We start from the raw sequence: 12,275 nt of genomic DNA on the forward strand, positions 1-12,275 counted from the left end.
TTTTTCACCTCCCCAGTTACTATGTATTAATACCACATTTTCTTTATCCAGTCCACCATTGATGGGCACCTGGGCTGATTCCAAGTCTTTGCTATTGTGAATAGTACTGCAATGAACATATGAGTGCATATGTCTTTTGGCAGAATGATTTATATTCCTTTGGGTACATACCCAGTAATGGGATTGCTGGGTTGAATGGTAGTTCTATTTTTAGTTCCTTGACAAATCTCCAAATTGCTTTCCACAGTGGCTGAACTAATTTACATTCCCACCAGCAGTGTATAATGTTCCCTTTTCTCTGCAGCCTCACAAACACCTGCTATTTTTATTTATTTTTTTAACAATAGCCATTCTGACTGCTATGAGATGGTATCTCATTGTGGTTCTGATTTACATTTCTTTAATAATCAGTGATGTTGATCTTGTTTTCATATGCTCGTTGGCCATTTGTCTGCCTTATTTTGAAAAGTATCTGTTCATGTTCTTTGCCCACTTTCTAATGGGGCTATTTGTTTTATGCTTATTGAATTATTTAAGTTCCTTCTGGATTCTGGATATTAGACCTTTGTCAGATGCATAGTTTGCAACTATTTTCTCTGAGGGGGAGAAATTTAAACATTACATTTAAGGTTAAGTTTTCATCTTGATTTAGGGACAATCAACTCCAACAGTGTCCATAACCATAGCTGTCATTGCTAAATTTGGCAAATAGGAATTCCTGGCCACCCATGGAGCCTTTAAAAGCTGTTTAGAGGGGCTGTGTATTAAAAAGGTTCTTTCAGGGAGAAAAAGATATAAAGATTGTGGACTTTAAGGCAAGTTTCCGCAGAAATGTTAGGAAAAAATGTTTGTGTCTTGAGATATATATATATAATTAAAAAAAAAACTCATGATGGGAACTCAAACTTCAAAGTTAAATAAAGGAGTAATTATCCTCTCCAAAAGATTCACTCTTGGAATTCCTTAAAATAATAGTATCCTACCCATAGGTTTAAGTATTTGTTTACATATCATTAACAACTTCCTTGAAAACTCTGGAAGGAAAGCAGGCTGAGGGAGAAGACACTCAATGCTGGAATGTCAGTTGGTGCACACAGTCAATTAAGGGTCAAAAGACAGGCTCATTTTGGAATTCTCATGTAAGTAAATGGGAAATGATTTAAGCTACAGAACTTGAGCAAACATACGGTAGTGTGAAAAGCGAACATCTGTATGGTCCCATCTCCCGACTCTGTAGTCAGGAAGCAGACTCTGGGGCTTGCATGCTCCACAGTGGCTTCATTAAAGTTGCTGACAGACTTCCCTTAATTAGTCCCTTGGGAAGGAGACTTTGTACTCCAGGGACTCTAAGAAAGAGAATTCTGTAAGGACAGCTGTTTGCCCATTTCCAGTTTCTGGAGAAGTGGTTTGTTTTCCTGGCTTTAAGGGTTACTCAGTCCTCAAAGAATCTCAGAGATCTTTCTTTACCCTGACAGACAGATAACGCCATTTAGGTGGTTCAGGTTCCAGCTAATTTTAGAATTGGAAATAACAGTACATTTAATGAAATGTTGTATTATATGAATTTTAAGTAGAATAATGAAGACATCCTAATAATTTTTAGACAAAAACACCAGCATTTTTTTTTAATCCAAATGAACAAAATCCTTTAAAGGTCACTTATTCAAAGCATATTTGGAATACCTTTCATGGTATTACCTTGGGTCAGTTTGTAAGACACATTTGGGGCCAAAATGATTATATGCAAATTACTTACCAGATTTTATTTTGAAAGAGTTTGGGCTTTTGTGAAAATCTAATTTATCCTACCCTGGGAGACAGTCTAAAAAGCAATTTTAAAACTTTCTTGAATGATGATTTTACTCTTAGGATGAGTACGGAGTGATCTCCAGTTGCTACATGGAAGGAGACAACATTCATTTGGAAAGTGAAGTTCTAATGTGTTGATTTTAGAGGCCAGTACACGATAGTTTGTACAATTATTTCTGTAATTGAATTTAAATGTGAGATAAAATGAAACAGTTGGTCCCCCTACTACTTCCCTCTAGCAGGAGCTTTCCACATTGGTGGGGACCTGGACCCTAAGCGCATGAGGTGGGGTCCTGGCCCTACCTACACTGAGATACTCCTCAAGCTAGATGTGCCCGCAGCTTATTATCTTATTTTATAGTTTCAACACAGAGTCTCTTTTAAATCTCAAAATAAAATATTTAATTTCTCAGTTTTGCTTTTTTCCTATTCTAAACTTCATGAATAGAATTATTTCTTATTGCAATTAGCCTGGCTGTGATAACATGGATGTTGCTACTCTCTTTCATTCAGCTCATATTATATTTTAGCCACTTCTGTGGGTGCTTTTTCAGTATATCCAATCATGCTCCTGTGGTCGATATTATCTGGGCACCTAGCATGGTCTCCCAGATAGCATTTTGCTGAAGTTGGGATGTAATCCTTACCTTCATATTTATTATAGATACATAGCAACAGGAGAAGATTTTTTATTCTAACAATAATACAAACAAGAAACAGGAACTAAAGTTCTATGCATTTACATAACATTAATTTGAAAGAGTAAAAATAAAATACCAAAATTGATGATATTGAAAGAAGTATTCTCTTGTTTATTGCCTTTGGGCCACGAAACAGGTTTATGAGTGCATTTAATACACAGTGTATCTACCCTTTGGCTTTCCTTCTCCCTAGTCCCTGAGTGACCTGGCTCAGGGAGAAGTTGGGGCACAGAGGCAGAGGCACAGGAGGGTCCATCTTGCCAGGATGAATCAGGCCAACGCAGCTGCTGGCCTGGGCATAAGCGTGGGTGGCCACCTGTGTCTCCCCAAACAGCTGTTTGGTAGAGGGCCAGCAAAAGCCCCGTTGGTGGGGTGGAGGCAGGCAGCCAGTTGGGCGGCCAGTACATTCTGGCATGGGCTGAAAGAACACCTGGTTCCACTCTGTAGACCCACCACAGAAGGTCAAAGAATGTGCTTGCTGGCGGCAACCTGATGGCCCAACTTTTCAAGCCCTGATGGTCTTGCTGTGATTGAAACAGAAAGAAACCCACCTTTCTTCCTTATAATGTATCCTAGAGCCAACATGGAAATCATTCTGTTCCAGTTATGTTGAAATAGGTTAGCTAGGCCATCTGTCTGGCACGTCTGGAAATGGTGCAGTAGACTATCAGGCAGGGATAGGCTCCATGATTTACAACAAGGTATTTCAGGGGAGATGAGAGCTCCCTACGCTGTGTTTGGTTGCTAACTGCCATTGAGACATCTTCCATCCTAGAATGTTTCTGACCTTCCTTTTCCTCCTCTTGCCATTAACTCTTAGAAACCACTTTAGGTCCCCACTTGTAATTCTGTTATCACACACTGAGATTCCCATAGTCAATACCACCAGCTACCAAGGTGGGAGCCCAAAGCTCCCTGTTCCCTGACTCCTGAGGCCCCTCCCAAGGCCTCAGGACCATTGTTCCTCAGGAAAGAGGACGTTATTTCCTGTGGTTTGGTGAGTGGGTATCTCTAGCCAACGAGCACCCTTCCCAACTTCCTTGCCCCAGATGCAGATCCAGCAGCTGCCCCTCTGTGTGCTGAAGAGGTGATACTTCTCGTATTGGTCCTGTGACCCCTGGCAACTTAACCTCTCTGTGCCTCAGTTTTGGCACTTGTTAATGGGGACTGATAGTACTGTCCTCCTAGTTTTTTTGTAAAACACTCAATGAGACAGCATATGTTAAGTGCTTAGCACAGGACCTGGGTGCAGCAGATGCTCAGCAAATATTAGCTGTATGAATGAATGACCATGATTGATGCCACTCTCCAGACACAGAGGTTCACACCTGGCCTGGAGTGGCCCTGGACTAGGACTTCCTGCTGCCACCTTTGCTTGGAATTTCAGGGGCCTCATCTCACAATTACTGCTCTGCCAGCAGGAATTTCAAAGTGAGCATAGTTCTGTGGGCCCATAAAGGGACTTGCTATCCACAGCTCCCCTTGCTGGGGGGCACAGACTACACTCCTCCCAGAATCCTATCAGCCTTGAGCTAGTAGAAGCCATCTAGTGTTGAACCATCGAACTGAGGAAAGCACTCTGACTTCTGAGAGGCCTAAAGTTGGTGGGATAACTTGTGCCCTCTTACAGGAGAACTTTCTGCAAGGTAAGATATCCAACCCAAGAAGAAACCTCTTGATTTTCACAAGCCTTAAGGGCTGGGCAATGAAATCTGATTGGTTAGGCATGATGTCGTGTGCCCTGAGGTGAATGGGAATATTCAGGCTCCCCAATCCCTGGAGTCAGGGACATCATGTATTATTGGGCCCTTGTGCAAACCACACAGTGTCTTTCTGGTGAAGACAGGACATGGCTGTGGAAATTCACTTCATTACCTATGCAGCTGAAGGCTTTCAGTGGGCTAAGGGGAGCCACTGATCAAAAGACAACACGGGCATAACCTTGGTTTCCCCACAAAGTGGAGCCAGCTTTCAAACCACAGTTCCATTTCAGGCCTCAGATATCATCTGTGGATGAAATGAGGGACAATGAATGCTAGAAATAGCCCTCTGAGAAAAAGACAGGAGAAAAGACCATTTTCTTTTTAAGTTGAAGCTTGAGGTTTTGAACTCAGGCACAAAACCATTGTGAACAGCTGTTCTTTTTAAAAACGTATGTTAGTTTATTCCACACATTCTGATGATATGAATGAGAGAGAATTCCAAGCAAAGCTTATCTGTCACTTTTTTTTTTTTTTTTTTTGAGACAGAGTCTTGCTCTGTTGCCCAGGCTGGAGTGCAGTGGTGTGATGTCGGCTCACTGCAAGCTCCGCCTCCCAAGTTCACACCATTCTCCTGCCTCAGCCTCCCTAGTAGCTGGGACTACAAGCGCTCACCACCATACCCGGTAATTTTTTTTTTTTGTATTTTTAGTAGAGACAGTGTTTCACCATGTTAGCCCGGATGGTCTCAATCTCCTGACCTCGCGATCCACCTGCCTTGGCCTCCCAAAGTGCTGGGATTACAAGCGTGAGCCACCGCGCCTGGCCACTTATCTGTCACTTTTAAATGCAGCAACTTTCCTGTGACCAATTAGAATTTTTCAGTTCTCTGGGGCTGTGACTTCTTTTTCTACCTGAACAAGATTTCTTTTTCCTTCTTTAAAAAGTAATAAGTCTTATACTAGCCATGCAAATTCATGTTTTTGCTCCCAACACCTAACTTTTCCCAAATTTGCTTGGAAAAACATCTGGCGTTTTGGAGGATAAAGGCTTAAGGATGATCCCCATGCTCCCTGAGGAGTGGCTGAGTCTCCATGGAAGGCAGAGTGTCCTTGGAGTCAGTACCCTAAGCAGGATAGTGTCCTTTTGATACGTCCAACGGAAAAAAAGGCATTTAATTGGAAACTTGAAAACAACTGTAGCTGAAAAGATACTAGACTTGATACTTAAGAATCTAAGCTAAAGTAAATCTTGTTTCTTGGTATTTCTCCCTCCCCAACCCCAGCAGAACTATCCTTTGCAACTGCAGTGGGTGGTTAAAATGGTTGGTATCCATGGTCTTCTCATGAACTGAGTATTCATAATTAAGCAGCTTTTGGCTGCTAGGGTAACCTTGGAGAAATAATCTTCTAAGACTATCTTATTGTCTCACGTGATGCAACCTGATTTCTTCTAATGAAGAAACAACTGGGTAAGGTGTGTATGAGACATCAGAGTGGGTAGAATAAAGCACCATCAAGCCTGGACATTTCACATCTTTTTTTTCTTTTGGTAGAGATGATGTCTCACAATGTTGCCTAGGCTGGTCTCTAACTCCTGGCTTCAGGTGATCCACCTGCCTTGGCCTCCCATAGTGCTGAGATCACAGGCATAAGCTACTGCACTCAGCCAATTCCACTCTTCTTATGTAACTGATGAAGTTGTCATTATGAAAGTACTCCAATAGCTGGCTGGGAGTGGTGGCTCATGCCTGTAATCCCAGCACATCGGGAGGCCGAGGTGGGCAGATCATGAGGTCAAGAGATCGAGACCATCCTGGCCAACATGGTGAAGCCTCATCTCTACTAAAAATACAAAAACTAGCTGGGCGTGGTGGCGTGCGCCTGTAGTCCCAGCTACTCAGGAGGCTGAGGCAGGAGAATCGCTTGAACCCGGGAGGCAGAGGTTGCAGTGAGCCAAGATCGCGCCACTGTACTCCAGCCTGGTGACAGAGTGAGACTCCATCTAAAAAAAGAAAAGAAAAGAAAAGAAAGAAAGTAAAAGAAAAAGAAAATGAAGTACTCAAGTAGCTAAGCATGCAAGAGGGTCACCTTCATATTCAAATTTTTTTCTGAGTTCCTTTGCATATCACTGTATTCCTCAACTCAGCAAAGACTACAGCAAAGACTAAGCCATTAGTTCATCTTCAGCCCAAAAGGAAATGCTAAAGTTAGAAAGTGAGCTCATCATGCTTCTTTGCCCTGACTAGAAAAATCCCTCAAGTATGAATTATTTGGTTTAGTGACCTTGGCACAGTGAACTATCTTGCATACTCTAATATACTAAATAATTTACACGGAAGGCAAGAAAAGGAGAGCAGGGCCGGGCGCGGTGGCTCACACCTGTAATCCCAGCACTTTGGGAGGCCGAGGCGGGCAGATCAGGAGATCAGGAGATCGAGACCATCCTGGCTAATACGGTGAAACCCCATCTCTACTAAAAACACAAAAAATTAGCCAGGCGTGGTGGCAGGCGCCTGTAGTCCCAGCTACTCGGCAGGCTGAGGCAGGAGAATGGCGTGAACCCGGGAGGCGGAGCTTGCAGTGAGCCGAGATCGCACCACTGCATTCCAGCCTGGGCGACAGAGTAAGACTCCGTCTCAAAAAAAAAAAAAAAAAAGGAAAGGAAAAAGAGTTGTGCACTAGCAGTTGAGGGGGTGTGGCAGTGGCCAGTCTGGACTTCCTTTCGGGCCTTAGAAGAGTGGCTGATGATGACTGGGGATGTAGCCCCACCAGTAATACCTGACACTCTTGCATTTAGATAGGACTAAAACACACAGAAATAGATGCAATCTCTGAGGAGGGTAATAAGGATACAGCAAATCATCCCAACCGAGATACTACTTGGATAATTTGAATAATGTAGGTGTGGTATCCCAAGGGAATTCATTCCTGGTACTACCAGTTTAACACAGACTTTTCAGGGAATAGAGAACTTCAATCTGTATCATTATTATAAGCTGAATTTTTATTTTACTAAATTATCTATGTCAAAAAAATTCTGTGCCTGGCGTGGAATTTCACTCCATCAAGTGTTACAATGATTTTTTCATTTTCATTACAAGCAGGAGAATGAATGTAGGACAAGTGTTAGGAAACATGGCAATAAATTAGAATATAATTTACAAAAGCAAAAAAATTAACAGTGTACCACATTATTACTGAGTATAAAATAATAAGCAACAACTAATCACAATAATACAAAGGTAATTTCGTTCTGTGTTACTGAGGATACCTATGTGACATTCATTCAAACAAAAAAGTTCCTAATGAAATGGACTATTTGGAAATCATATATATCTCACGGGGTTTAATCATTAGGGTACATTTACGTTTCCTTTTTTAGTAGGCCTTTATCCCAGTGGCAGATACTGCTCCCAGGTGTAGGGTACCAGTTTCCCTGGGGTTCCCTAAGTAGTCTATGTAGCTCACTACTTTTGGAAGGTCTGCCACGGTGGCCCAGCCTCCACTGACAATCCTATTGTTATTATTTAGGAATAGGGCATCATGTAGCCATGGGGGTGGCTACAGAGTAGCAGCAGTATTGTGATGTGCTATGAAATAGAATTGTTTTAACCTACTCAGGTTTCAATTCAAGGCTTACTTGAAACTGTTTCATCCTGTTACATTCTGTGCTTGGCTCCCTCTAGAAAGGCACTCTGATGCTGCCCCGGGGGGTGCCTGCATTTTGTTCTCAGTGCTGGGGCACATCCTGGAAGTGACGCTGGCTGCCCTCCTCTTCCAGCATCAGCCAAGGTGCTGTGCAGTGCCTGGGGGATGGCCCTCACAATGGTAGTTTCCAGGTGAGGTAAAAAATAGCTTTTAGTCGGTAATAAGAAATCTTTTTGAAATAAGAACATGAGCTGATATTTATGTTGGAGAAAATCAGATCTGGATTGCAAACCGATGCCTAAAATGCCACAGAAACCACCCATCTTTTATTTATTTCACCAGGGCACATTAGCACCAAGTTAACTGTTCTTTGAAAAGCCCAAGGGAATTCAGTGCTCGGGACATGCTGCCCATGGGCTGTTTGCCCTTCACTGAATGGCTAAGATGGCACTTGGGCTGGTCTTCTAAGGGCATCTTAGATCCGGGCCCTGGTGATTCCTCTTGTATCATCAATAGCTCTCTCTGGAAGGCTCAGGGTTGAGAACTGTGGTGTTGAGAGAGCAAGCAGGTAACAAGATACAGATGGTCATGACTGAGAGTGCAGAAAACATTCCATGCTGATTGTCCACAGCAAACCTGGGAGTTTAGATTGGCTTTTGGTGTCTGAGGGTCTGTCTTCCTTTTGGAAGAAGCCTAGTCATCTGCATTAGATCATGACATATGTGATGCACTGACATGTAATTTAAGAGCACCATGATGGAATCAAGTCAAACATGCTGTTTAACTGAAAGTATTAACCTTACAAAATAGCCATTTAGTTTTGAGTTTTAGGTGTTGGTGCATGCATGGTGTACACCTGTGTACAATGGGGAGGCATTTTGGACACAAAGCACATTCATCAAGAACCTGCTGCAAGCTACACGTGTTCAAGTAAAAAATATTAATATAAACAAGTACCCTTTTTCATTCTAAGTCTTGCTGTCGAGTCTTTTGATGAGCAGGATGTGAAACTTGAAGATAGGGAAAATACGAGCTAGTCATTTTAATTTAGGTGGATGTGATTCCAGAATTTGACCTGCCCAAGAAACTGGGTTTCACATTTAATTGCCATTCAGAGTATCCATAAAAAATAAAAAATACTTGGTTGAGTGACTATTAAAATTATGCTTTATGATGTCTAGTCTTCATGAAATTTTCTTCTTTGGTTATTATCCCTTGCCTACTTTAAAACTCACAGAAATAGCACACTATGTGCAAGCACACTCATCTATCCACACACTTAAAAGCGCCCGCACACACACACACATTTGCTCTCATATAAATAAATGCCCTTCTACCATATCAAAGAAGGGACATCTGGAACTCATCGTAATTGTCAACAAACTGCAAAAGGGTCTGCCTGGTTACCGAGCCAGTCTATCTTTTGCATGGTATCATCTCAGTAAGCTCAACACACGTGCAGCAATCCAAAGGGCAGAAGCCGTGCTGTGGCTGGAGAGGATGTAAACACAAGTGAGTTGGGGGGACTCAAATAAGAACTAAGGCATCCTGTGTGGTGGCAGCAAAGGGCCTGGTCCTTTGGTCTCTACCATACCCCAGGTCTGGTTTCTGCATGAAATTGAAATGTTTTTCTCTTAAAGTTTTAATGGAAATCTCAGCTTTACTTGCACAATGGCAAGTTGGCCACAGTCTTTCAGCACTGAGTTTATAGACTTGCACAGCTGCAGTAACTGATGCACTGCTTTAAACTATGTCCCTCATTATTGTTCAGTTTAATATCGTTTTATATATGGCTCACAGCAGTGTTCAGAACCGGGGGATTATTCCTAAGGAAATTAAGTGGAATGAAGAAAAATAATACAAACTTTCATTACTTTTGATTTATAATTGCTCCTTAAATTATAGTTCAAAGCCCGTTTTATAATTTAAATTGTGGTGCTGTTGTAGTGAGATAAAGTACAGTAAATATTTTTAAGCTATGACTTAAGAATTCTGAACCTTCTTCACTTCCATAGTTGACCAAGTCATAACAGCTACATTTTAAACAGTTTTAAATACAAATGGATTCAGTGTCATTGCTAAGTCCATAATAAAAATTATCTTAATGGTCCAAGGAGGTAAACAGGCTATTGGATTTACTCGAAAGAACACAAACGCTCCACAGTAAGCAAGTCTCCCTGTGTTGTTTGGATCTCTCCAATCTGGCATTCCCTCCTAATACCGTGTCCAGCACTTTGGATCAATAAATCCCACTTCACAGAAGTTAAAATAATATTGAAATTTTGTCAGCTAGGGCTGACCAGTGGTTACGTTTTCCACAGGGTAATGCATTTGCAAGGACATCAATCCTCTTCCTCTGGGTGGCTCTCTTTGATGGATGCATTTCCATGATGAAATGACAAGGCACTCTCTCTGGCTTTCTGTGGGTCAGTGTCCTTGGCAGGTCTTACAACACATCTGTCTGAAGTATGCTCGGCTGCAGAACTTGAACTTCAGCACCAGTGGGCAATAAGCCACTTTATTCACATCTTTGCACTCTAACGAATGGGGGCAGAAAATGGAAAACAATTAGAGGCACATAAACAAGTACATAAACAAGCCGATGTGCCTGCATGTTCAGCAAGGACCCCCTTTGGGCCAATCCACCTTGGCTTCGACCTCCATGTGGTTTTTGTTTTTGTTTTTAAGCATACCCTGCCTGGTACAGTCTACTAGAAACATTCTTTTGATATATTTTAACACAATTTTTAAAAAATGTTTGCAAGGCTTTCCTTCCAGATTTTTATAAGTATGGTGTATGCCCACTGTGTCTTGAAAGAATTACCATTTGCTAGGATAAGTGATCATTTTAGACAGCTTGGAAACATGAGTCATTTTTCTTACAGCGCTTTTATTGCTTCTTTCTCAAGGGTTATTTTATTCAACAGTGCAAGGCTATCCAAAATCAAACATGAGTTGCATTGTTTGATACCAAAGTACACATGTCTCCAGAGAATCTCTGCATCTGTGAGGCGTGGGGATGGGCCTGGGTGAATGAAAAGGATTGCTGAGAGTGGCCTAGATTCAGCAACTACACTAGACAAAGAAGAAAGCTTTGAGGGGTTGGCCTCAAATGGCAACAGTCTGTGGGTTATGGAAACATGTAGAAATGTCTTTTTTTAATTTGGAAGTGAGACATGGTCTTCTTTTTTCCTATGTGTATTTTCTCCTCAGTGCTAGAACTGCCACAGTTGCAGTCTGCAGTTCTTGCAGCCAGAAGGTGAATAAATGATTCTTTCTCCATCTCCCCTTGAGGCTGGTTGCAGAAGGTGGGATGAGGGTCCAGTGTAGAGAAAGGGATATGGGCCTTTGATTCTCGGAACTCCCCCTGGCTCCATACAACCCCACTGCTAGCAATAATATTCTTTTCCAGTATTCTGGTCACTTTTATTTGGAGATTTTAGGATACTCTGTAAACTTAGTAATGAAATTTTCACATGCCTGCTACAACCAAAGTTCCACCCTCATTTTTCCAGGTAGTTATACTGAAGCATCCTGGGTAAATTGTTGAAGGTAATTAGGAATCAGGCTGGGCAGTGGGTAATGTTCAGTGTTACAGTTTTTGTTTGCTTGTTTTTTCCTGGCTTCAAAAACCCACTGAAGTTCTAAGAGATCAGATACATTGTAGTTTATCATATGAGCCATATGATAAACATGGAAAACTAAGTACAAAGAAATGGAAAAGTTCCCAGTTCTTATTATTGAAGATTAAGATAACAATCTTACTGTTCTCAATTTTTAAAGGCTCCTTTGGTGAAAGTCTTAAAATTTGAAACTGGAACTCCCAAATCCACTGAAAACATCTCTGCCACCACCCAGCTCCCTTACTCAACATTTGACTTACAAAAAGATTAATAGCTAGAAATATGAATTAAAACTTTTCACACCAGGATTCTCAGTAAATTTAAGTTTTAGCTGGAAGAAGGTAGAAGAAGGACAAATCACTTAACCTCTTTGTGCTTAAGTTTTCTCATCTGTAAAACAGAAATGATTAGAGAACCCACACTCACGTGTAACATGTAAGACTACACGTGTATCCTTATGAACATCAACTAGAGCAGTGCCTGGAACACAGGAAGTATGGGATAAGTGTAGGATACTGAATTGCTATTATTATTACAATTATTAGTTCTTAGTATCTTTATTGCCTGACAGAAAGGAAGCAAGGAGTTACACTCCAAATATCTCAATGAGGATGCAATATTTGAACTACTACTGAGAAAATACTGCCCTAAAGACACGAGTCAGTTTGAAGACAAAACAAAGTGGAGTATTTCCTGGGGAACAACTTCATTAGATTTACTACTCCATTTTTAGAAGAGTAGCTGGACCAAGAAAACTCTGAGTTGAGCAAATTATAAGTAAATTCACCAATT

General features: G+C 41.5%; 1 protein-coding gene across 8 annotated transcripts in view; it reads right to left on the reverse strand.

The window, feature by feature from the left end:
* Window positions 1-7,195: 7,195 nt before the first annotated feature.
* The window catches only part of ADAMTS6 (ADAM metallopeptidase with thrombospondin type 1 motif 6), a 331,685-nt gene continuing 326,605 nt past the window's right edge, over window positions 7,196-12,275 (reverse strand). For all 8 annotated transcript variants that reach the window (XM_024247310.3, XM_063724116.1, XM_054556407.2 and 5 more), the window contains one exon: window positions 7,196-10,397. In XM_024247310.3, the coding sequence (XP_024103078.2) occupies window positions 10,288-10,397 (110 nt within the window). In that variant the 3' untranslated portion in view covers window positions 7,196-10,287. The remainder of the gene's footprint in view (window positions 10,398-12,275) is intronic.

This window comes from Pongo abelii, chromosome 4 (assembly GCF_028885655.2).
Source record: "Pongo abelii isolate AG06213 chromosome 4, NHGRI_mPonAbe1-v2.0_pri, whole genome shotgun sequence".
Lineage (NCBI taxonomy): Eukaryota > Metazoa > Chordata > Mammalia > Primates > Hominidae > Pongo > Pongo abelii.